This window comes from Macrosteles quadrilineatus, unplaced genomic scaffold (assembly GCF_028750875.1).
Source record: "Macrosteles quadrilineatus isolate MER2022 unplaced genomic scaffold, UCM_ALF_1.0 Scaffold_3__2_contigs__length_128488019, whole genome shotgun sequence".
Classification (NCBI taxonomy): Eukaryota; Metazoa; Arthropoda; class Insecta; order Hemiptera; family Cicadellidae; genus Macrosteles; species Macrosteles quadrilineatus.
In genome coordinates, this window is record NW_026542596.1 from 16896483 (window position 1) to 16923246 (window position 26764).

Below are 26764 nucleotides of genomic sequence, written 5' to 3' on the forward strand. Positions count from 1 at the left end.
ACAAAACACGACATCTACAACAGTGCACCGGACTTGAGTCGAACTAACATTAATTGGCTTCAGCTGTTCCATTAGGATTAGAAATCTACTATGGCATTGTTTTATCGTTTTATCTATGTCTTAATGCTGTAAAATATTAAGTACTAGCTGAGTACCCGTCCTTCGTACGGGGTTGGTATACAATGCTTATTGTAGTTAAATACTCGTGCTTTGCATTTGCAATGAGAGAGGACACGTTTTGAGAAGATTTGGGTTAGGTACTATAATCTACGGTATCCTATAGTATATAGAACATCTACCATAGCCATGATGTTCTACCACTTCATTTAAACAATAGAAAGAAGTAAAGTTCTCACACTCAGGTTTTTGTTGCTGCTTGGTTCAAATTAGCTGTTGTCATAAATGTGTAAAGAACTAATGGTTCTGCACCCTGTTGGTAAACCGTACTAGGTGTACGCTCATTCTTCCCGTATTGGGACGAAACGAAGACTGTGAATAAGGCTGCGCTGGTAAAGCCGACCAGAATACACAGTAGTAACCTAGTTGTTGTCACACATAGAAATTACATGTATACTGGATCTAGCAGTCATGGATCAGCATGGATGCTCAAACAGTGTCTTGCAGAGCAGATCATTTCAAGAATGCCAGAAGTCTTGGCGCAGATGTGGTGAATATCTGGCACAGACTCATATGACGAGTCAATAAGAACCTAGGAAATATTCAATATCCAGAGAATTGTATTTAATGCTAACAATTTTCAACTTATTCTTGGTGGGATTTGCCATCATCTTTGGTCAAGTCTTGGCTGAGAGCCTTGAGCAAAGTCATGGAGGGAAGCAACTTTCCAAAAACAGTTTTACATCGCCAGCAAACTAAAGAAAAGGGATCTTGACAACTCTCTTGGTGTCTTTAAAGAATATGTACCGGTAGAGCTGAAAATATCTGAATTTTGTTGGATGTTTTCATGATGAATATGCAACAAATTCATATTCCACCCCACAAAACCACATGAAAACCGGTTTACATGATCTAATCAAGACAGTTAGTAAAACTCAATCTTAGAGGATGTGTTTATTGTATTAAACCAAATTACAATAATAAAGTTATCAAGATCCCATGCCAACTCCTCCTTATCCTTAGTCAAATAAGGACTCAAAACTATGGTACATTCACTTATGAATATGTATTGGAAATTTTCCCTCTAACCCTTTATCAAACAATAAATGTGGTTAACTATGGTTGCTTGTTTTTTTTAGCTACGCTATTTTAAAAAGTTTCTGTTAGCATGTGTAATTAGGAGGTTTTTTGAGTAAAAAAATCCAAAAACACTCATATTTGCACCACAGCCTTCTATGAAACGGAATAATAGATACCATATGCTACTTTATGTTTTGTTGGAATTTTGAGGTTTTCAGGGTATAAAATGGTAAGAAATCAAATTTTACGCCATATAACACTCTGTATATCGAGTGTTACATGGAAAACCCGGAAAAACCAAAGTGAGGTTAACTTGATACAGTCTGACTGTTTGTGATCCTAAATAATTGATATTTTTCTAAATTTTAAACAAGTTTTATGTTAAAAATTTTGTTGTATAATCATGTTCTACCAGTTTATTGCAAATTGAGTGGATAGACTGCAGTTTTTAGTGAAAAATTTTCTTTTAGAAGCATAAAAACAGCACCACATAACCTACTAGGGAAATAATCTACATGTATGAAATAGGAGCTATAAATTAAAAGTACACTTTACCTTCTCCAGTGAATATTAACTGAACCACTGTAACTGATAAACACTGAACATCAATGTAATAATGTATTTAATTCCTTTTAAATATGAATACTCATAAGGTTAACATGGGAAACTCTAGAGCCGCTGGGGCGGAGCCCGAAAGGATTTTGTGAGGTAAGAAGAATATATTGTCTATGTTAATCGGGAATGTGAGCTATATTGTACCAAATTTCAACACAATCCGACCAGTAGTTAATGCGTGATTGAACTTCAAACAAATAAACAAACACACAAACTTTCACATTTATAATATTAGTATGATACACAAACGATCCTCTGTACTTGCCAAAAGACCCAAAGATGTTCATTATTTATCAAACTAGACAAACAGCCAGAATGAGACATACAATAATTTGGTTTGTTATTTTACTGTGGAGAGACACTTTACGAATGTACTAGTGATGTGAATGCTTTTACGCTTAAAACACTGTGAGAAGCTCTGAGAGAAACCCTTGAAGATTAACTACACAACTACGTCTGTATGGTCATTTTTATACTGACAGGAACAGAGACAAACGGCGATAACTTATAAAATAGATAACACACCTTTAGTAGATTTATCATCCTAGGAACAGCAGAAGCCAGTTAGTTTTATTGTTGGTTGAGTGAAAATTAAAAAACGTACGTTTTCAAGAAAAACACTTTATAATAACGGTTTTCTCTTTTTCGGAAAGTTTTTAATTTTTTTTTATTTCATTGCCATTTGAAGTTTCATAAAATGTCCATGGTAACGCAATATCTTTGGTGCTTTTTTTTATTAATACAGCATCTTTGACGGAAAAAGACAAAATTCTGTCACGACCATAACGAACGCAAAAATAAATATTAAAAATAGTTAATGGCATTTTTATAAATCTGTTTTGCTGTAAATAGATTTAGTTTTAAGGCCATTTTTCAATAAACAGCTCACTAAGCTTTTGGTATATTAAAAATAAAAATAACAAAATAACAAAATTGGAAAAAAGCTGAAAAAATCTCTTTAAGTTTGTATAGCTCCGAAAAAACCTTCCCAATATATGAAAACCCTTTATTTTTTTAAAGAGGCGTCCTCCTTGTGTGTATAAAACTTGGAATATGATGATATATCAATTTTTGAACATTTTATGATCCAAATTAATCATCAACGTTGGGGACAGGGACAAGTGTTATGGTCTGGAATTGGTGATTAACGAGAATCTACTCCCTCCACTACTCTGGTTATAAATAATATTCCACAAGACTTGATAAACCATAGTTAATTTTTAAAATGTAATAGTTTTACACATATAACTCCTATACACTATAAGCTTTAACTTATATGAGGCAATAAAGATACCTCTCTATGTAAAAATAGTAAAAAAAAACTATGTTTTTAAATACTTAAATTAATTGTACTGTTAAAAGAAAAAAAAATTGTTGCAATTAAGCTAAACTGTGCAATTTACAATGATATTAAAATTTACTTTCACGACCATAACACAGTACAATTGATAAAGCTATTTTGGTCATGAAATCACGCATTATTTGGCTCTGCCCTGGTGGCAGCCTTACACCTCATGTTTGCGGAGGGGGCAAAATGGATTTCTAGGTTAACGTAGCAATAAAAATATCATATCAACAAAAATTAACACCATGTCTACTTTATTACATGACTATGTACGGTCGTTGACACACCAAAATTACAAAAAGCACAAAGTTACCTATATCTATTCATCTTGTACTAAATTTTTTTACTGCAAAACTACCGGTACAACAAAACTAACGCACATCCCGAACCAGTCTCTACAACCAACTAACGTTATCATCGCTGCCAGGATTGCCACTGTTGTGTTCCAAAGTTGCAAATTGTGCCATTATGGTCGGGACGTCAAATCGAGGGACAGACCTATTTTGTCATGGTATGGTAGTTAGTTTGTAATGAAAACCAAATTATTATATGCTCATTTTTTGTAAGTTTAATAACTATTGATGACATAAAAATATGGCTTCTCACGATGGTCGTCAATTTCGAGTATTTAAAAATACGAAAAAATACCTAGAACCTACTTAAAACCAAACAAATTATTGTAACATGTTGCCCTCGTCCCAAAAAGTATTAAAAGACATAATAATATACTACAAATACAGTATCTACGAAGTAAAAGGCCAGGGACATTAAAACGTAGGTTTCAAAATTTTCACTCAGTTCTGTCCGGTGCACTGTATAGGTCGTGTTTATTTTACAATTTATTTCTTGTTATTTCAGTCATTCTAAATTAATGACATTATAAGTAATTATGAATAAAAAGATAAACTCATAAACAATAACTCATCCCCTAGTTATAGCCTATAACCAAACAGTAAAGCACAAATCATGAAATTAACCCTAAAATGATACAAACAAAATTTCAGTGTCATTCATGATGAACTAGACACGAAAACGAGCTTCAAAATTTACAATGAGATGAGAACTACTAGTGGGTGTTGGTTTTGGTGGGGGCTTATGGGGAGTTTTATGGGGTAAAAAATAGGTTTTTCCCATTTTTGACACTAAAACAAAAAATTTCACAATTTCTTTCCAAACAATTTTGTAGAGCTTAAAAAAACCAAATAATTCAGTAAATTGAAGCGTTATTGTGTGCCTAATGGTTACGGAGAAAATTCAATAAAATTGTAAATTTAAAATTCCCATGTTATTCTTATGGAGGATAAGTCAACTGTTGTAATTTTTCAGCCACAATCCTTAAAAAAAATTGGAATTAAATATTTAAATCAAATTAAAATATTTACCCAAGCAAAGCTTGGTCTCCTGGTACTAAAATTTAAAATGGTCACCACTTATAAAATAACAGATTTTTTAATGAATATTTTTTTCTGAATAAGTTTTTGATGACTTGATACAATTATATACAAAATTTCATACAGATATTTTAAACTATTTTAAGGTATAAATTTAAAACACTTGGTGGGCATCTCACTAACGAGGCATTTAAAAAAATGTTATTCTTGATTTTCATTTTTATTTTTACTTAATTACAGGACACCCTGTATAAATAGCAACTATAACTTTAGGTAAAATGGCTATCGACCATCAACCAAGAAAACATGATCCCTTCAACGCTAATTCGAATGAAATAAAATCCAATTATTGGTACAATGATGTTATATCTATCCTCACAGTTAACATTGAAGCCAAATGCTGTTACGTTTAAAATGCAGTTAGGTACCCAAAAAATGATAAGTCAATTTTTGACTCCCTAAACATTCGAATTGATCTGATCAATAAATAACAGAGGAGTTAGTTCTCACAAAACTCAGCTCCAACATGTATAAAAGTAAACTTTAGATTATTTGATATACATTGAACGATTATTGCAGTGCATTGCGCTGCATGAGGCCCGTAGTGAATTATCTTTTCTATGCTGGGAGGAGGTCTGCAAAACTTGAAGCACATGTCGTTCCAACAACAATTACATGCCTCAGCTGTTGCACGTAACATGGATATTAATAAAAAAGAGCCCTGATAAAGACAATAGTGCAATTGACCCGTCTAAGGTTACTTCAGCGGGCCCGCTTGCACTGATCAGTTTCGTACTACATTTCTAAACAAAGACAATAATATAGTTGATAATGTGAAACAAAATAATAATATGTTGAAGTAGAAATATACTTATAAATATTCAATAAATTTAAAAGGTATTCTCCACCTTCACATCGATGTTTTACATCTTTCTCATTAAACTACAGGTGTAACGCTGACAGAAAGTATAGTCCTACTTAGTATTTGACTTTATATACAGAGTTAGGCAAAAGTCTGGAACCCTCCAGTTAACTTTTTAACGCGTTGCAATAGGAAAACCAAACTCGGCACATATTTACAACATAAGAAATTGCACTTTTTCTACAAAGTTACAACTTTGCCCCAGCCCCCAAAATGGGGTATTTTGGGGGCAGTCCCAAATTTTCAAATGTAAACACCTATCATGTGACCCCTCATTTTAAAGGGTTTCTCAAGATAAATAAAATGGCGCAAACTAGAGGTCAATATCGCACCCCTAATCAAAATTACAGTCATTAAATGGATATTTTATAGACTATAATTAAGCACTAATTTTCCAAATTAAATATTAAACCTTCTTTTTACAACCTAGGTGCTTGATGTGTTCTCTCTGGACTGTATGACGAGTCCCATTCTAGTATAAAAATGTGCTGTGGCTGATTGAAAGTACTCTATTGGAACTCGAGTTTAGTTTGTGCCATTTAATTTGTCTTGAGAAACTCTTAAAAATGAGGGGTCACATGAAAGGTGTTTACATTTGAAAATTTGGGGCTGCCGGGTACAAGTTCTAACCTTGATGAAAAAGTGCTTAAAAACCTATTTACTTTAGGTGTTTTATGCTATTTTCCTTGGTTTAATCTAATCAGTGGTGTGGCATAACACAAATAATACATTTATCAAATAAAGTAAATATGAACTGAAAGCTATGTTAAGATAAAATAAGATTATTTTGTATTACCATTTGATAATTAAATATAGTTACACATATACAACCGATTTTAGAACACAAAAATCAACGACGTACAATTTAGATATTGATGATATTCTTTAATTTAATTCAAGCATAGGTTTAGCAAAACACAATAACTAAATTTACCTAAATATACACATAAAAAAACAATGTGATGTGCAAATTATGTTAAGTTAATCTAACACATGTTAAGCAGTTCGAATTTATTTAAAGTAGCCTCCAAAGTCATACAAAATATCTATACATTGTAATTTTCTTACTGTTTCCATGAAAGTATATCAATAACTATTTTAATAACACTTAAGACACTTTAAAAATCGAAAGCAGAGCCTGAGTTGATACAGCACCGCTTTTAAAATATTTCTTTTATTTATATATTTATTGACATGGTTTTTGAATAAATGATCTTTGATAAATTTTTTTGATTAAATAAACCAACCACATAATTGTGTGAAATATATTTTAACTACAGCCGTTTCAGTACAGTTCTTAGAATTGAAAAGTATCTCATAACAGCATTGTTTACTTTCATAACAGCATAGTTTTACCACAGAAAACAGACTGTAGTATGTTTTCTGTGGTTTTACTCATAACAACACGGGTAACGGACCAATGAGATTCAAGGATTGAGAGAGGAGAAGCAAAATTGTAATGATTCGAAATTCGACTAATCAGCTGTTCACGCCAATTTAATTGTTGATCGGTGCAATGATTAGTGAATTAGTGTTTGATTCCTTGCTTCACTGTCAGTGGCAATGAGAGGTTATAAACAAAAACATAACCTCCCTTTCAAGTTATGAGTAGTGATTTTTAGTAATTAAAACACCGTCGTAGGTAAAGTAGTGTACACAAGTCGCGTAAATAGTGTTAACGACACTCGTAGAAGTTTTTAAGGCGCTAAGGCACTCGCCAAGGCTCATACCTTAAATTTTCTACTCGTGTCGTTAACACTATCTTTACGCAATCGTTGCGTAAACTACTATAATTTCATTGGATCAGCTGTCTTAAATTGTGAAATATGCAATAATAACTTTTCAGAACTACGCTTGTACAAGTAGTTCCACTCCGATTGTAAAATTTAATATTAGGGCTGTTTTTATGTTTTTTGTGTCTTTAATTATTGAGTTTTATGCATTACTTTTTATTATAATACTATATAATAATACTACTACTTTCTTATGATACTGGAAGATAATCAATAGATTATACAATTTGTTTTGTTAAAATACTGTAATTTTGATAAAACAATAACATGCCCTCTGAGTAAGTTGGACAGAACGTACCTCACAATCTTCTTTAGGTTAAGTATCAGGATAACACATCTACAAGGCAGTGTTTAATCTATTCTTGAAGCTTGTTTTGATGTAATTTCATCTTGAAGTAAGCGGGCTTATGTCGACTATTATCACTTGCAGAAGTACAATTTGTTCCCATATTTTAACACCTGAGGACGAGCGTGTATAGTTATGAATTGTTGTATTTAGTAAAATGATTTTAAATTTTGTTGAATAAAAGAAACAAATTCAGTAGTAAACAACCCCCTTCACAAACAGGACAGAATCACACCTTTACAACTATCTCCTCAGCTGATCTTTCAGTAGTAAACAACCCCCTTCACAAACAGGACAGAATCGTACCTTTACAACTATCTCCTCAGCTGATCTTTCAGTAGTAAACAACCCTCTTCACAAACAGGACAGAATCGCACCTTTACAACTATCTCAGCTGATCTTTCAGTAGTAAACAACCCCCTTCACAAACAGGACAGAATCGCACCTTTACAACTCTCTCCTCAGCTGATCTTTCAGTAGTAAACAACCCCCTTCACAAACAGGACAGAATCGCACCTTTACAACTATCTCCTCAGCTGATCTTTCAGTAGTAAACAACCCCCTTCACAAACAGGACAGAATCGCACCTTTACAACTATCTCAGCTGATCTTTCAGTAGTAAACAACCCCCTTCACAAACGGGACAGAATCGCACCTTTACAACTATCTCAGCTGATCTTTCAGTAGTAAACAACCCCCTTCACAAACAGGACAGAATCGCACCTTTACAACTATCTCAGCTGATCTTTCAGTAGTAAACAACCCCCTTCACAAACAGGACAGAATCGCACCTTTACAACTATCTCCTCAGCTGATCTTTCAGTAGTAAACAACCCCCTTCACAAACAGGACAGTATCGCACCTTTACAACTATCTCCTCAGCTGATCTTTCAGTAGTAAACAACCCCCTTCACAAACAGGACGGAATCGCACCTTTACAACTATCTCCTCAGCTGATCTTTCAGTAGTAAACAACCCCCTTGACAAACAGGACAGAATCGCACCTTTACAACTATCTCCTCAGCTGATCTTTCAGTAGTAAACAACCCCCTTGACAAACAGGACAGAATCGCACCTTTACAACTATCTCCTCAGCTGATCTTTCAGTAGTAAACAACCCCCTTGACAAACAGGACAGAATCGCACCTTTACAACTATCTCATCAGCTGATCTTTCAGTAGTAAACAACCCCCTTGACAAACAGGACAGAATCGCACCTTTACAACTATCTCCTCAGCTGATCTTTCAGTAGTAAACAACCCCCTTGACAAACAGGACAGAATCGCACCTTTACAACTATCTCATCAGCTGATCTTTCAGTAGTAAACAACCCCCTTGACAAACAGGACAGAATCGCACCTTTACAACTATCTCCTCAGCTGATCTTTCAGTAGTAAACAACCCCCTTGACAAACAGGACAGAATCGCACCTTTACAACTATCTCCTCAGCTGATCTTTCAGTAGTAAACAACCCCCTTGACAAACAGGACAGAATCGCACCTTTACAACTATCTCATCAGCTGATCTTTCAGTAGTAAACAACCCCCTTGACAAACAGGACAGAATCGCACCTTTACAACTATCTCCTCAGCTGATCTTTCAGTAGTAAACAACCCCCTTGACAAACAGGACAGAATCGCACCTTTACAACTATCTCATCAGCTGATCTTTCAGTAGTAAACAACCCCCTTGACAAACAGGACAGAATCGCACCTTTACAACTATCTCCTCAGCTGATCTTTCAGTAGTAAACAACCCCCTTGACAAACAGGACAGAATCGCACCTTTACAACTATCTCCTCAGCTGATCTTTCAGTAGTAAACAACCCCCTTGACAAACAGGACAGAATCGCACCTTTACAACTATCTCCTCAGCTGATCTTTCAGTAGTAAACAACCCCCTTGACAAACAGGACAGAATCGCACCTTTACAACTATCTCATCAGCTGATCTTTCAGTAGTAAACAACCCCCTTGACAAACAGGACAGAATCGCACCTTTACAACTATCTCATCAGCTGATCTTTCAGTAGTAAACAACCCCCTTGACAAACAGGACAGAATCGCACCTTTACAACTATCTCCTCAGCTGATCTTTCAGGTAAATTAATCCAAACGATGTGATCCATAAGCAAATTGCGTATTTTAAAGGGGTTCGATCCCGACCGAACCAAAACGAATAATAATACAGGTTCTCTTTTACTTTTCAAAGATTAATGATACAATTATTATGTGAATAAAACTACTAAATTAGAATAAATTACATTTGCTGCTTATATAGAACATGAATAGTGATAATTTACGAATACATTTTTTGTATTTAGTAAAATAACTTCTTTTACATAAACGGATTAGGAAAACACTGCGAGCATCATTATATAAATTGCATATTCCATTGAGTAAAACTAACTTAAACTTCGGTTAGATAACCAGTAGTTGGTTAGTAAACCACCAACATCTTCATGGACCGGACGAGAATTACCTTCTTCTTAGAGCTCACTCAAAAGAAAATTTATACTATAATTTGTTTAGTAATATGAAGATCATATGATTTATACTTTACTGTGTGTTATAATACCATTTAACAAGAAATGGTGTACATTTACATTATACACATACATCGTTTTAATTAATTCAACTAGTTTCAAAATTAAATGTCCCTACCTAAACCGGACAAAGCGTAAAGTTATGAGCTGATAAGGATGGTAAATCTATACGGTTTATGTTAAATGGTTTATCTACGCCTTCTCTCTCACACCGTCGTAGGGTGTGAGTGGCGCTGGCGGCGTGTTGTGTTGTTCAGTAGCGTCTCAACAATTCACCACTTCACACCACACCCCGGCTCAGTAGCGTCCTCGTCTCCGCGCCGTGCACATCATGACTTCCTCCGTGGGCCCGTGGACGTGGGTGTGTGTGATGGTGACCTGGGGGGTGGTGTCCAGGGGGGCGACCCCCGACAAGGAAGCGGCAGTCCGAGATGTCTTCCGGGAGATGCTTCACATCTCACCTCCAAGACAACCTGGAACCTCAAAAGGACGACTTCCTTCTGCACCCCGTCACATGGTTGAGTTGTACCATCGCTTCGTCAACGGCCAGGAGGACTACGCCCCGCTGGAAGGGGGCACGACCACTGTGAGAAATTTTCTTCCTTCTTCAGGTAGGAGATTTGTTTTTTGGGTTTTACACAAGATATTTTGTGTTGTTTGTTCACACACTTTAAAGTGGTATTATAACGTTTAGGCTTATGAAGAAAAGGGTAATCAACTGAAAGAGTCAATTCCAGTACCTGAAGGATGAAAATTCTGTGTTTGATTAATAGAAAACTTCGGCAATAATCCTTTAAAATAAAAAAAAGACCCTCAGAACTTCAAACCCATACTCTGAAATACAAAAAGCTGACTGCCAACCTTACGTTTTAGGGGGTCGATTTTACCGATGTAAAAATTTAATGGTATACAAGGGAGTAAAGTTGGTATTACGTAGAAAAAATGGAAAAAAATTAGGTTGCAAAAAAAGTTGAGGAAACAGACAATGGGTAAATCGAAATGCAAATCCTAGGACATTTACGTAGGTATAGCTGTTAAATAATGTTTACTAGGAATAAAAAAAGTAATTATTAGCTTAGTAGGTTTAATAGTTTGTGATTAATTTAAAACTTTCAATCATGGAGGTATGTTATTTTGCAAAGCATAAAAAATATCAATATATGAATTAACTAGCAGAGTACCCGTCCTTCGTACGGGGTTGGCAAATAAGTATAAACTGTTTATTGCAGTTATACCCGATCTTTGCGTTTGCGATGTGAGAAAACATGGTTTGAGAAAATTTGCTTTCTCAAATTTACGGTATACGATAGTATTACACATCTACCATAGCCATAATGTTCTACTACTTCACCTACACAATAGAGAAAGACAGATTATTAAAAAATCGCAAAATATAAATTATTCATGAAATTAAAAACATAAACATAACTGTAAACAATCCTTCTTTGACAGTTCTGATTATCACAGTTCGATAATGAGCATTTTCCGTGATAGTGCTGCACCCTGTTGGTAAATCTTATAATTTTTTAATGCTTTTGCATATCATAGAACCAACTCTTTTAGTTGAAACAGCTGGCTAAATTCTTTAATTCCCTTTAGACATGAATACTCATAAGGTCAACATGGGGAACTGCAGAGCCAGTGGGGCGGAGCCCAAAAGGATTTTTGAGATAAGAATATGCCTATATGTTAATCGGGAATGTGAGCTATCATCATGCCAAATTTCAGCCCAATCCGACCAGTATTTTTCTTGTTTACTTGTCACAAACATACATACATCCATACATCCAAACTTTCTATTAGTAGGATAAACAAAAACCATTATATTTCAATTATAGGTTGTTTACTATTGATATTGCTAATAAACTTATTCCAGCTGTATTCTTTTGACAATTTTTGTGGTTGTTTTCAAATTTTATTATATAGCCTATTCTACGGCAATTATTCAATTATTATTTTTGACGTTCAGCATGTGTGAACAGGTTTTGTACAACGCTGGTTGACAAAAAATACATGAGATGATATTATTTACAATTATTTATTACATCATTTAAGTGAGTAAGAAGAATAATATACGACAGACGTACGATATACAAAAATGTTTTTATTTTGCTTGTCATCCTACACAAAACAATTGCTAAACTTTATAAGAAGAAAGTTATAAATGGAAGGAGTTTTGGGAAATCGTTATCATTACTTAAAGAGAAGCATAACAGTTTCAAGTTCTTGGTTTGTTAATTATAAGATAAAGCGGATGTAACATGGGCATCTTTCTTCGTGTATAGCGACTTTGTTAAATATAAGTTTTTAGTTCAAACATTAAACTGTTTTCATTACAATAGCAAAAGGTTATAAAATAACGGTATGAAAATATATTTTGTTCAGTGGATACTGTAGGTATATGTAGGTACTGTAAATCAGTTTTTAGAAAAAAAAAATAAGCTGATTTTAATGTTTTTGTTGCCTTATGGTAAGACCAAGACCTGGACCCGGGGCCAATTTAATTTTTCGTTTCATATGCAAATGCCAAATGTATCAATTCGCACGATAACTCGAGTAAAAATCATCAGACTTTAATGGAATTTAGTAAAATCGCCTAAATTTGCGTTTATTTGAGCGAGTTACGAGGGGGTTTAGGGGGTTTTGGGGGCAAAAATGGAGGCTTACCGTTGTTGGCCCTCAAAATATAAAATTTCCCAATTTTTGCCCAGCCCATTTTGTAGAGCTTGGAGAAAACAAAATAATTATACTAAGTATATTAGAGCGTTATTTCATGCTTAAAGAGAAGCTAAATGTAAGTTTAAAATTACTATGTTGTTCTTATGAGGAATAAAAAAATTAATTCGCTTATAGGCTACCTAGGATGGTGTAAAAGTGGTGTCGATGCCCTCATGAAAATATTATATGTAGACCTATATGATGTTATGTAAAAAAAAGCATACTACTAAATGTATTTACTTCGAAAAACAATTTCGGAAGTCAATTGTTTGGTAAAACGAATCCTAAAACTAAGTTTAATGTGGCGAATAACTAATCATTGATTATTATAAATGTCACATAAAAAAGATACTTAAAGAGCCCAAATGCTTCGATTAGGGCAAGGCCTATTTCCTAGCAGCTATTAAACGTTTTATAGGAGTATATTTTATTTCTGAGATAAAAGAAAAATTATAATATTTAGCAAATTTTGTTTATCAAACATATCCTTGTTGTTAATTACTAAATAATTTTCAATAATGTAAATATTTTATCGACAAATAACTTACAAAGAGCTGGTTAAAATATGGCAAATCTTAGCAAGTTAATATCACTTTTCCCGTTCCAAAATTCAAGACCCTTAAATCGTAGATCGTATACCATCGATAAAAAAATAACATACACAACTTTTCCAATGATTTTAGAAACAAAAGTCAACTGCAACCAGCTTAGTTTTTAAATATTGCCTTTGATTTAATTGAAGCAGCTGTGTAGCTAACCACCACTAAATTACAACGTATAATAAAGTATGCCATGGTCAAGTTTAGGAAAAATAGGAATATATTTTTTTCCAGCAACAAAGCACACATGAAATACATAGGACAATTGTTTGAGATATAACAATAGGATAAAAACTCATACTTCTGCTTGTTGCAGTATCAAAAGTCCATGATAGACTTAAGGTAAAACCAAACAACATACTGTGAGTAGTTTGTCCTGTAAACAAAAAACCATCAAAAGTCCCAAACCTAACAATATTGAAATTGTATAACTGTTTCCACAGAAATATGTCTGGAAAATAATTCTCTTAAAACTCGATATAGACCATAAACATCAAACAAAAAATTAGGAACTAAACAAATCCTATAACTAATGACATTAAGATATAGTTTGACAGTTCCGTTTACTTAATGTTAAATAATTTTTACATTTAGACGAGTGACTTCATTTATTTATGTTTATGATCCATACAATTTCAGCTCTAATATTCATGCAGTATTTAATATGTTTGAATCAGCTGTGTGGAATTGTGAATTAAAAATTCACTAGTAAACACGTTGCTCGAAATCGAGCAATTTCAAAGAAGTAAATAAAAGTCATTATAATTTCCGATGAGTTTAATAGTACATTTCGTACCTAGGGCCGAAAATGAGGTTTTGCCGGCTCGAGATAGTTTTTAAGTTCGAGACGAAGTCGAGAACTTAAATCGATCGAGAGCTGCAAAACCATTTCGGTCCGCGGTACGAACGCTATTTTTCACCACACTATACCCTATTACCACTATTCACCACTATAATAATGCACATTGATAGTCAACACAACTACAACTTTAAGGTTATGTGAAGAAATAATTATTGAGGAATCAGCAAAAATAAAAATAAATAGTTGCTAGGCAACGGTGACAATAACACAATTCTGTGGATTTTTATTGTGTATTTAAAATGCATTCATGTTTTAAGTAAGTAAGCGGACAGCTGATTTTGCGGCCCCGGGCTGTAAAAACCTGCTCGGTCCCCAAATTACGATGACAGCTGGCATGGCCAGCAAAACGCAACTTTCAGCCACCAATTAACGTATGTAATACAGCCAAAAACATCATAGTGTGGTGAAAAAGACTTTGAATCGAAAAATAAATAACAGCAATTAAATTATACAGCTGATCAAAATGTAAACAATTATGTTCTTCATAAGGATAACATGGGAACCTTAACAGCCACTGGGGCAGAGCCCAAGGGACTTCAAACAAAATTAAGGTCAGTTATCATATCTACGCGACACGCTGTTTCCAATGAGACGTCAATGGATAAAATCGGTTAAGCAATGGCGGAGGAGTTCAAATGACAAAGTTTCATGTAGCGTATTAATTATATAGATTTGACAGTTCTGCTTGTTTACATTTAAACTTTGTGACATTGTAGGCTACTTTGTTGCCATCATGGATATCAATGAATATTTACTTTTATAACGCTGACCTCAGAACTTTGAAAGCCCATGGGGCAGAGTCCTGGGTCAATATTGCAGATTGAATAGTTCTACAGTAACCTCGGAATCGGAGCTGTAGCATTTATTTTTTTATATGAGCCCAGTTGGTTCAGTAGTTTTTGAGTTTAGTTTAAACAAATACACACACACAGATAGACACACACCAATTTCTTCTTTATAACAGTATAGTATAGATAATTCACATTTTAATGTTATTTTAATAATATTGACCGTTAATTGTATTACTGTATTTGCTTGGAGCATTACTAACTTTAAAGAATCACAAACAACATGTTTTTTCGCTGTATATACATATATAAAATACTTATTAAACATTAAATTAGCTACATAGTTTTAGAGGCTCATCTAACAGTGGGTAAAGGCAAGTCAGTATAGACAAGGCGCTAGCTTCAGTACAGTACTTTTCTGTGTTCGTTGTATAGTACAGGGTATCAATGAAAACAACTCACAAAAATGCCAATGGAGGTAAATTATACAAAATAAAGTAAAGATCAAACAGAAATTAGAGATAGATTGAAGGTTGAAATAGTGATGTGTACAGTATAACAAAAAAAGAGATTTAAGTCAGTGCGTTACCGTATGTCGAATAAACAATAAGATATTTTATTATTACAAGAAACGATTTACTCATTTTCAAGAAAATCAAATATTTAATTAATTACTTATTTCTCATTGTGGTGGAATAAACGAATTATTGAATTAATTTAAAGCTATAACCATATTTGTCCAAGATTCAAAATAATAATATTATGTTGCATTGTAAAAATTCTGAAGTTTGATGCAGTAATATTACGCTATATCTCCAACTCATCCAAGCGCACTAGTTTTGTTCCTGGAAACAGCGGTTTTAAGCTTCAACAGCTGTTATTAGGAATGCCGCAAGGCACGCGTGAATTTTTTTCACAATTTTATTTACAATCTGTTCAGCTTTTTGAACCTTTAGCAAATACAATTAATTAATAAAACGTTAGTTAGTCTCTATCCTTTGACATATCTAACACAAAGATTTCAATGAGAAAAGAATTAACAGTAAAAAATATATACAAAAGCATTGTCACACACCAACGTACATACCACAAGTTACCTGTTTGTTAAATCATTTTAAACATCTTGAGAAACAACCTCCACTCACACCTTTTTCTTGGTGTTGAACTTTTATCCCAGCGGAAAAAATAATTATTTACCTGTTTCTATTGCTTTGATTTGGAGTATGCCTAAACTAAATTGATGCAAATACGATGTGGAAGAGCCATATGTAAAAGTGTATTTTCCATTTAAAGGCATATAATGACATTGATTACACACTCCCTTAAAAAAATCCAAATTGACGAGAAAATAGCAAACAATAATTAGTATCTTATGGTATCATGCTTAATTTTGTTTTTAATTAACGATCTATTTTTTTTTTAATTTTACCATTTTTCGTTGACGTAAAGAGTGTTAGTAATTGCAAAAAATAAAGACATATAATGTTATTGATAAACTAGCACAAAGGTTTATAAAGGAAGTGTTATTAAAGTAATAAAACGTCCTCGAAGATTGTATCCAAATCATTATAGGATATAAACCACAAAATATTGATGAAAAAGATGTATAACTGTACATATAAGTACAGTTGTTAAGTTTACTAATAATGTATAATCCTGTACAATATGATCTCGCTAATTGGCCATATTTTCAGTCCATATTTTCTGTGAAATAATTGAGATTTTAAAAATAATTGTTGTTTGCTCGTAAATATTTTGCTACTACGAAATGCCAAGAAACGCTTGAACAATAAAGGCACATGAGTTTATTTTTATCAATAGAACATGTTCTTGAAATATAGCTGCTCATCTTACCCCTGTTATCTCAAAAGAAATTTGCAGTTTGTGAACTTATTTCGCACCCTGTTTTGGGTGGAAGTAAAGTAATATTAAAAACCATTACGATTGGCAGAACGCGGGAAGAGAGGAACATTAAAAACCTTCTCCGCACCTGAGTCTTCCGTGGTCTGATTATTTTAAACAAGAAAATGGATCCTTATTGCAGTTCGAATACAAACTCGTCTAAACTACACATAATTTTGCAACTGTCATGTTAAACGGCAAGCTACTGTAAATGTGTTTACCCTTAAATGACATATTAATCTATATATATAATACCCCCGCCGCAGCAAACCTGCAGACTAAGCGAATTTCCATTTGACTGATTGGATTTACACTGAAATGTCTTCTTAAAAATATAACATTTATTCTTGATTTAAATAGAATTAGTTTAACAAGTACTTAGGTTTGCTGCATCAGGGAGGGTAAAACTTTTTTTTTGTAAAATGTGAATAGGTAGTGAGAAATAAAACATTTTCCAAATTTGATCAAAATATGTTCACAAACAAGCAAACTACAACAGTTTACTTATTCTCCATAAGAATAACATGGGAATTTTAAATTTACAATTTTTTGGAATTTTCTCCATAACTATTAGGCGCATAATAACGCTTCAATATACTAAATTATTTGTTTTTTAAGCTCTACAAAATGGTTTGGAAAGAAATTGCTAAATTTTATGTTTTTTGGGTCAAAAATAGGAAAAACCTATTTTTACCCCATAAAACCCCCCGTAAACCCCCGTTCCCATGCTGGATCGCGAACTCGTTCGAATAAACGTACGTTTACACGTTTGTACCAAATTTCATCCAAATCGGATCATTTTTGCTCGAGTTATCGTGCTGACGGACACATATATATATATTTATATAAATATATAAATATATATATATATATGAATTTGAACGGATGGTGTTTTTGCCCTCTAGGGACCTCAAAACGAAAAAAAATCGGTCCCGCGTCCAGGTCTTACCATGAGTACTACGGTAATAGCTTATTCCCTATATGGGAAATTCGCTAAAAGGCAAAGCCCTCACTGACTGACTCACTCATCACTAATTCTCCCACTTCCCATTTACTACTAGGAGGCTGAAATTTGGTACACTGATTCTTTAGGCATTAAATGGGAAAACTAAGTTGTTTTCATTCTGATCGGACTCTCGGGCTCCGCCCCAGTGGCTCTGGAGTTTCCCATGTTCACCTTATGAGTACTCATATTTGAATGGAATTAATGAATCTTAACAGCTGTTTCAATTAAACAAGTTGGTTCTGTTCTATGATGTGCAATAGCATTAAAGTTACAAGGATTACCAACAGGGTGCAGCACTATTATTTAAAAAAAATATTAAAATCCATTTTTAGCCCCTGAGCTGTGATATTAATTAAAAATAGGTATTTACCTTCGTCTACAGCTCAATCTGTTGTAACTTGAGTTACGGCCGTTTCGGCATTATAATGCCATCGTCAGACGTTGAACATTCAGCTGAAGTAGCGTCGTCATAGTTGAAACACAAAACACGAACACGAATAACATTTTACTTTTACAATTAATAACGAAAACACAACGGACAGGCCTGTCGCACACACGGTACCGGTTGACATTGCCACGATCTGAACTGGATGCCGACTAGAGGTTAATCCTGCATCGTTCTTTGCGTAGTGGTGTTATCAGCTGACCTTTGTACTCCTGCCTTTTGTCTCTTGTCCTGGTCTAAAATACTATTGAAAATGATGTGTGATTTATATTGTAGTTTGTCATTTAATATTGTGTCATCAAAATTATTTTCTGTATAGGCTCTGTAAATTTCGTATTCTTCTTATGTGTCCAATTTATTTCCTTTCTTGCTTGTGTGGAGTATATCGAGGCCAGTGTTCAGATCATACATTTCATGGTTTTTATCAACCAGGTGTTGTGCAAAGGATGATTTTTGTTTGTCGGCTCTTGGACATGGGTGATGTTCTTTGTACCTGGTTCCGAATGTCCGTCCAGTTTTTCCTATGTAAAAGCTCGGGCAGCTGGCACATTTAATTTTGTATACACCTGACTTCTCACTTTTGTCGATTACACGATCAGAAACGTTTAATTTATTAATTGTCTTGTTGTTGGTCTTGAACGTCAATTCGATACCATGTTTTTTCAGTTCTTTCGTAAGTGAGTACTGAATTGAATGTGAGTACTCTATACACACATACTTCTTCTTTTGTGGTTGGACGTCTCCAGACTTTTTGTTTTTCATCTTACTTAATAACCTGTCAATCATATTGCTGTTGTACCCATTAGATAGCGCTATGTGTTTGATCAAATTGAGTTCTTTATTAAAATTGTTGTCTGACATTGGAACATTTAACAATCTATATAACATACTATTATAAGCGGCATATTTCTGTGATGGTGGATGGTATGACGTGTTATGGATGGTTTGGTTTGACGTGGTTGGCTTACGATAAATGCTGAAATCCAATCTATTGTCCAATTTTTCTATTGTCAGGTCTAGAAAATTCATTTTGTTTGACTCCTCGATTTCCATCGTGAATTTCAAATTTGGGGCAATATTGTTTAGATATTTGTGTAATAATTCCAGTTGTCGGACGTTACCGTTAAACAAAAGAATAGTGTCATCTACATATCGGTGGTACTGCAGTATTTTTTGTTTCTGTTTGTTACGATCTGATAGTATAAATTCATTTTCGATATAATTCAAATAAATGTCAGCGAGTATGCAAGATAGAGGGTAGCCCATTGCTAGGCCCTCAGATTGTGAGTAGAATTTTCCTTCAAACTTAAAATAATTCTGTTGAAGTACTTCTTTCAGAAGTAAACAAAACTTTTTCAGAAAAACTTTATTTTTTTATTTTTTTAAATTTATGACAACAGCTAATTTGCAACCAAAAGGTGAGTGAGCGTAGCGAACGAACTTCAACCTGGAGGCAAGTTAGCGTAGCAAACGAGCTAACTTGAAGGCAAGTGAGCGCAGCGAACGAGCTCCAACCTAAAGGTGAGTGAGCGTAGCGAACGAACTCCAACCTGGAGGCGAGTTAGCGTAGCGAACGAGCTAACTTGAAGGCAAGTGAGCGCAGTGAACAAGCTCCAACCTAAAGGTGAGTGAGCGTAGCGAACGAACTTCAACCAGGACGTGATTGAACCATGCGAACGAACTCACTAATGAAGTAAAACGGGGCAAAGCCCGCGGGTACAGCTAGTGAATTTATAAATAGATCCATTCAGATAATGTTATATTGATTCTGACTGTTTATAAAGCTAAACCAAAGGGAACATTCAAGAAAATAAAAGCACAGTCTGCTTAAATATGTAAATTGGAATAAAATAGAGTACATTGTATGAAACCACTTCAGTTCTGAATGGTACAGCCACTTTCTTCCGTGTGACGGGTCAGTGTCAGATCACAGCCACCTCTAATACATATTATGTACTACATATTATGTATATACATATAATGTATTAGAGTATTATATTATGTATATGTATTAGAGGTGGCTGTGGTCAGATCCATGAGATATCCATTGATATTGAGGGGGTTTTGACAGCTTTCCTGTTTGTGTGGTTGTGAAGTTTTCACACTTGGTGTGGATATGAGAAAGAATGCCTCCAAAAATGGTTATGTACGGTATATATTAAAATTAAAACCAGATCCCACTTATACATACAGTTTGAAAGTTACAAATCTTCATTATACTGCAATATTGCTTGATTGAACGAATGAAAATTTAAACTTTTCTCAGACCTCAGAGAATGGTTCTGCTTTAAAAATACATTCTAGACGAAGCAACTAACTTTTGTTTTAATTGTTATTCGAAAGGACGAGTAAAGCCTTATAAGTATTTAGTTTCGTTAGGTTAGACAGTTTTAAGATGGTTAAAAACAAGAAACAAGCAATAACAACAAAACGCACTCAACATAACCGAAGAGAACTAATTTAAATTCGCCTTCTTAGTGTACATAAATAATAATGATTTTTTTAAATTATGATAAATATAGTGAGTATGTTTTGTCTGTATGTTTTGACCATCAGTTTATATAGCCGGGTGATATCTAACACAAGCTCGATAAAGCATCATAAAAGCAATACATAAACTGGTTTGTAACAAAACAAGCGGCGATTAACTATTGACGCTATTTCATGAATGCTATGAATAACAACGATGAATGCCTCATGTATGCGAATTTTTGTGTAATTTGATCTATTTCCTTGAGGTCTATAGCAGCACCGAGTAATAATGTGTTTTGTATCAAAACCTCTTTTATAAAGCTTTGTCCATATAATTTGTATCTTCTGCATAACAAGTATATTTTTGTATGTTTAAAATAGGGTCATAAATAATAACGATGAAATACTATGAGGCTCGCAGCTTATTAATCATAAAATAATAGTGCCATTATCGGAATTTCCTGTGTTTGGCTTAGGCCTATGCAGATTTAAACATTTTTGAAGTGCTGATTTTCATTGAAGAACTTCCACGCTGTTATACCATTTCAGTATTACGAAAATAAAGATTACTCTGGTGTCAAAAGTTACATTATTGATATAATCTGCAGCAAGTAGACTTTACTCTTTTATTGTAATATCAGAAGCTTGTTTCAGTGTACATTTTATGTGCGTAGAGTATGAATGTTCCGTTTTTTATTTTAGGGGAAATGTTTGAGCGCGATTTACTGTTGCATAATGTATCAGGCAGGGAAGAAGAAGCATTTATCAAGTATGTAATTTGCTTTGGTCGTACTAATATTTTAAAGATGGAAAAATATTCGGTAATTTAAGAGCAAGTTGTCAACGTATCAAGTTTTTCGGACAGAAGCACAACTTACAATAATTAACCGTATGAATAAGATAATTTTAATGTATGTTATGTCTGTAAGAAGAAATAAATAATAAAAATACCCCTGCCGCAGCAAACTACTTAGCGATTTTCCATTTTTGACTGAATTGATTTTCAATTAAATCCATTTAAATTACATTAGGTTTAACGAGTACCCAGGTTTGCTGCTACAGTACAAGGAAACTTAAAACGTGTGGTTTTTGGTAAAATATTAATAACTTATTATAAAATAAATAAATTTGCCAAGTTTGATTAACATCTTACTATCTTACTAATATTATAAATCTGAAAGTTTGTGAGTTTGTGCGTTTGTGTTTGTATGTTGCTCAATCATGCGCTAACTACTGGACGGATTAGGCTGAAATTTGGCATGATGATAGCTAACATTCCCAATTAACATATAGGCTTATTTTTTATCTGAAAAATCCTTCCGGGCTCCACCCCAGTGGATCTGTAGTTCCCTATGTTAACCTTACGAATATTCATATTTAAAGGGAATTAAAGAATTAAGTCAGCTGTCTAAAAAGTTGGTTCTATGATATACAAAAGCATTGAAAGTTATAAAATTTACCAACAGGGTGCAGCACTATTATTTTACTCATTTATGAAAACAGCTAATTTGAACCAAGCAGCAACCAAAAACTGCGATATGCTGTGTCAAATTAGGATTGTTTACAGCTATGTTTATGTTTTTAATTTCATGAATAATTTGCGATATTTTGCGAATTTAATAATCTATTTTTCTCTATTGTTTAGGCGAAGTAGCAGAACATTATGGCTATGGTATATGTGTAATACTATTATATACCGTAAATTTAAAGAAGCAAATTTGATCAAACTGTGCTTCCCCCCATTGAAAACGCAAAGCTTGTGTATAACTGCAATAAGCATTTAATATTTATATGCCAATCCCGTACGAAGGACGGGTACTCTGCTAGTATATCCATAAAAAAAACAGACTACAACATTTTACAATATTCTCCATAAAAAGAACATAGGAATTTTAAATTTCCAATTTTTTAAAGTTTTTTTCGTTACAAATAACCGTACAAAAACACTTTTATATAGGCCTACTAAATATTTTTTTTAAGGTCTTCAAAAAGGTCTAGAGAGAAATTGGGAATTTTTTTGTTTTGAGGGTAAAAAATAGGAAACCCCATTTTTACACCATAAAACTCCGTTCCCATTGTCCGATCATGCTGATTCGCGAACTCATTCAAGTTTATCCCGGATTACACCTTTAAACCAAATTTCAACAAAATCGGACGAATATACTCAAGTTATCGCGTTCACGGACGTATGAGGTTCTACCCGAGAATTCACAGGTGTACTTAGCAGCCACAATTAAATTAATTGAATCAATTTTCATTTTATATTTCATTTAAAGGGCCCAAGTTCGAAAAATTATCATCAGAAGGAATGTTAAAAGCAGCGGGACCATCATACCTTACGTCCTGAAGTGACTGAGGGTAGTAGGAGTAGGCATACGATTGGTTGTACCTGAACTCGAGGTTAAAATGTTAAATTGTCAATAGGGATTTTAATTTCCGTTTTTATAATATTTAGTCGAGTAATACCTGAAATCGAAGCAAAATGGGCAAATTTACAGACAGACAATTCACCTTTCATTTGGTACCTATTCGTAGAATCGACTACAAGATAAGAAAGACACATTGAATCTTGACTACCACACTCAAACTTTACCGACATGAAATACACAACAACAAACAGACTTCAGATGTTGCAATAGATTGAGAAGTTTTCATGTACTATTTTATGTCAATGGGTAAGGCTATAAGCTCGTTCAAAGATAGACTTACATAACGTATTGCGCAGAAGTTCACTGGAGCAACGAGGAAGGTGCGCAAAATTCGCTAACCACCCTCTTTGCGAACGGATGCTACTTGAGATAGAGACGTATCGGAACCAGATAGAGCACGATTTGGGGGCTAGGTGATGCTATCTTGAAATTCGGATGAAACACGTTTGTCAGGGTAGGTGTGTATGCGATTATAAAAGATTGAAGTAGGTAAGGAAAACGTATGTTTAACGTTCGCATTGTAAAGAGAAACGTGACGGAAAGACTTAGTGAGATGAGAGAGGGAAAATCTATACAATTCATAATAGCTTCTCCACTTCTTGATTAAGTTTTGCGTTTTAAGACAACGACTATGAACTCAATGTTGTCAAGTTAGTCAATGATGAGTATTTGCGGCAAATCGTCTGACAATCACCAATCTCATAGACCTAATGATCTACCACAGTGGCAATACTGATAAAAACGTGGTAGCTCTAAGCTAGGCTCTCGTTATTAGGGTGTTTCCAGACCGGTTGGTTGACAAATGAAAGGGTCATTCCCTGACGTAGCATTACGTGGGCAATGTTTAATATTCTTATGTAGTTGATATGATATAATATGATAATGACAGAAGCGTTCAAATGTGCATAACTCACTAAGGATGTAACTTGGACCGTAAGGCGACAACAGTTAATATAACCTATTCATTTGACTCTCATGCTGCAGTTCATATCACGTTCAGTTATCAACAGTTAATTGTTCTTGCATATGATAGTTAAAGTGAAAGAAGTCGAAGTTGTAAAGAATATTTGTTTATTACACCGGATGACCAATAAATCGGCTCGTTTGAGGTTCATAGAGGTTATAATGGTCAACACCATATTTATGTGCAGTATTGATGTGCGACCTCAAGTAAACACTAATCTTTTTGTAACACCATCCATTGATAAATTTATCCAAAATATTTACTAGTAAAATATAATGATAACTACGTCAAGAAAACATAGAGAAAGTATATACCACTAGCAGATTACCCTTCCTTTGTACGGGGTTGGCATATAAGTACAAAATGCTTATTGCATTTATACTTAGGCTTTGCGTTTGCAATGAGGGAGGACACAGTTTGATAAAATTTGCTTCTTTAAATGTACGGTATACAGTACTACAGTGTTACACATCTACCAACAATAGGAAAAATAAACTAGGTGGCGTTCGCAGAGGCATCCACAAAATTGAGCGGAGTCATCAAGGGTTCATATTATATTGTTTTTGTCTTACTGCAGTAAAAACAGTATTTTTTCATGCATGCGCTGCGGGTCTAAAGTAGCATTTTTAATATTTAGGGAGTAAAAATCGTTTTTAGCCTCTATGGAGTAAAAATCAGCTGTTGTCAACTCAGTTGTAAATTTCGATTGTAAACGATTTCATGTATCGAAAATATGTATTGATTTGTGCTTCGTAATCATTTTTAACATATTACAGTCTACAGTCTCTTCCCGTAGCATTTTAGCATTGCAGATACATTAATGTAATTGCCAAAGACAGTTCCCACACTCTGCGCTGTTAGCCTTACTACTTCCTTCACCTGTTCCTACGTCGCGGATCTGTTTCCCTCTCTTCCCATAGCATTTTAAGATTGCAGATACCTGAATCTAATCGTCATAAACAGATCCCACACTCCAAACAGCTCGCCTTTACTACTTCCTTCACCACTTCTTACGTCGCGGACCTCTTTCCCTCCCTTCCCATAGCATTTTAGGATTGCAGATACCCTTATCTTATCGTCATAAACAGTTCCCACACTCCGGACAGCTCGCTTTGACTACTTCCTTCACCACTTCCTACGTCACGGGCCTGTTTCCCACCCTTTCCCATAGCATTTTTGATTGCCCATACCCTTATCTAATCGTCATAATAGTTCCAACACTCCGGACAGCTCGCCTTGACTACATCCTTCACCACTTCCTACGTCGCGGACCTGTTTCCTTCCCTTCCCATTGCACTTAAAGATTGCAGATACCTTAATCTAATCGTCATAAACAGTTCCCGCACTCCGGACTACTCGCCTTGACTACTTCCTTCACCACTTCCTACGTCGCGGACCTGTTTTCCTCCCTTCCCATAGCATTTTAGGATTGCAGATACCCTAATCTAATCGTCATAAACAGTTTCCACACTCCAGACTGTTCACTACTACTTCCTTAACCTCTTCATACGTCACGAACCTCAAGCTAGTGTCGTCATTTGATTATAGTACCTGGGGACCGAGCTTTGCTCGGGGAAAATCATTAGTTCACTCTGAAAGCACCGTAGTATTGGAGATACATAAATCCACACATCTACATCCTACACAATTTCCTACGTCATGGACCTGTTTCCCTCCATTCCATTGCATTTAAAGATTGCAGATACAGTACCTTAATCTAATCATCATAAACAGTTCCCACACTCCGGACTACTCGCCTTGACTACTTCCTTCACCACTTCCTACGTCGCGGACCTGTTTCCCTCCCTTCCCATAGCATTTTAGGATTGCAAATACCTTTATCTAATCGTCATAAACAGTTCCCACACTCCGGACAGCTCACCTTGACTACTTCCTTCATCACTTCCTACGTCGCGGACCTGTTTTCCTCCCTTCCCGTAGCATTTTAGGTTTGCTGATACCTTAATCTAATTGTCATAAACATTTCCAACACTCCGGACAACTCGCCTAGACTACTTCCTTCACTTCCTACGTCGCGGACCTATTTTTCTCCCTTTCCATAGCATTTTAGGATTGCAAATACCTTAATCTAATCATCATAAACAGTTCCCACGCTCCAGACAGCTCGCCTTGACTACTTCCTTCACCACTTCTTACGTCACGGACCTGTTTCCCTCCCTTCCCATAGCATTTTAGGATTGCCCATACCCTTATCTAATCGCCATAAACAGTTCCCTCTCTCCTGACAGCTCGCCTTGACTACTTCCTTCACCACTTCTTACGTCGCGGACCTCTTTCCCTCCCTTCCCATAGCATTTTAGGATTGCCCATACCCTTATCTTATCGTCATAAACAGTTCCCACACTCCGGACAGCTCGCTTTGACTACTTCCTTCACCACTTCCTACGTCACGGGCCTGTTTCC

The 26764-nt window shown here is 34.8% G+C and overlaps 1 protein-coding gene across 1 annotated transcript in view; it reads left to right on the forward strand.

Annotated features, from left to right (window-relative positions):
• Positions 1-10483: 10483 nt before the first annotated feature.
• LOC128990334 (bone morphogenetic protein 3-like) overlaps positions 10484-26764 on the forward strand; it is a 42554-nt gene continuing 26273 nt past the window's right edge. The window contains exon 1 of the mRNA XM_054412672.1: positions 10484-10766. Within this exon, the coding sequence (XP_054268647.1) occupies positions 10487-10766 (280 nt within the window). The 5' untranslated portion in view covers positions 10484-10486. The remainder of the gene's footprint in view (positions 10767-26764) is intronic.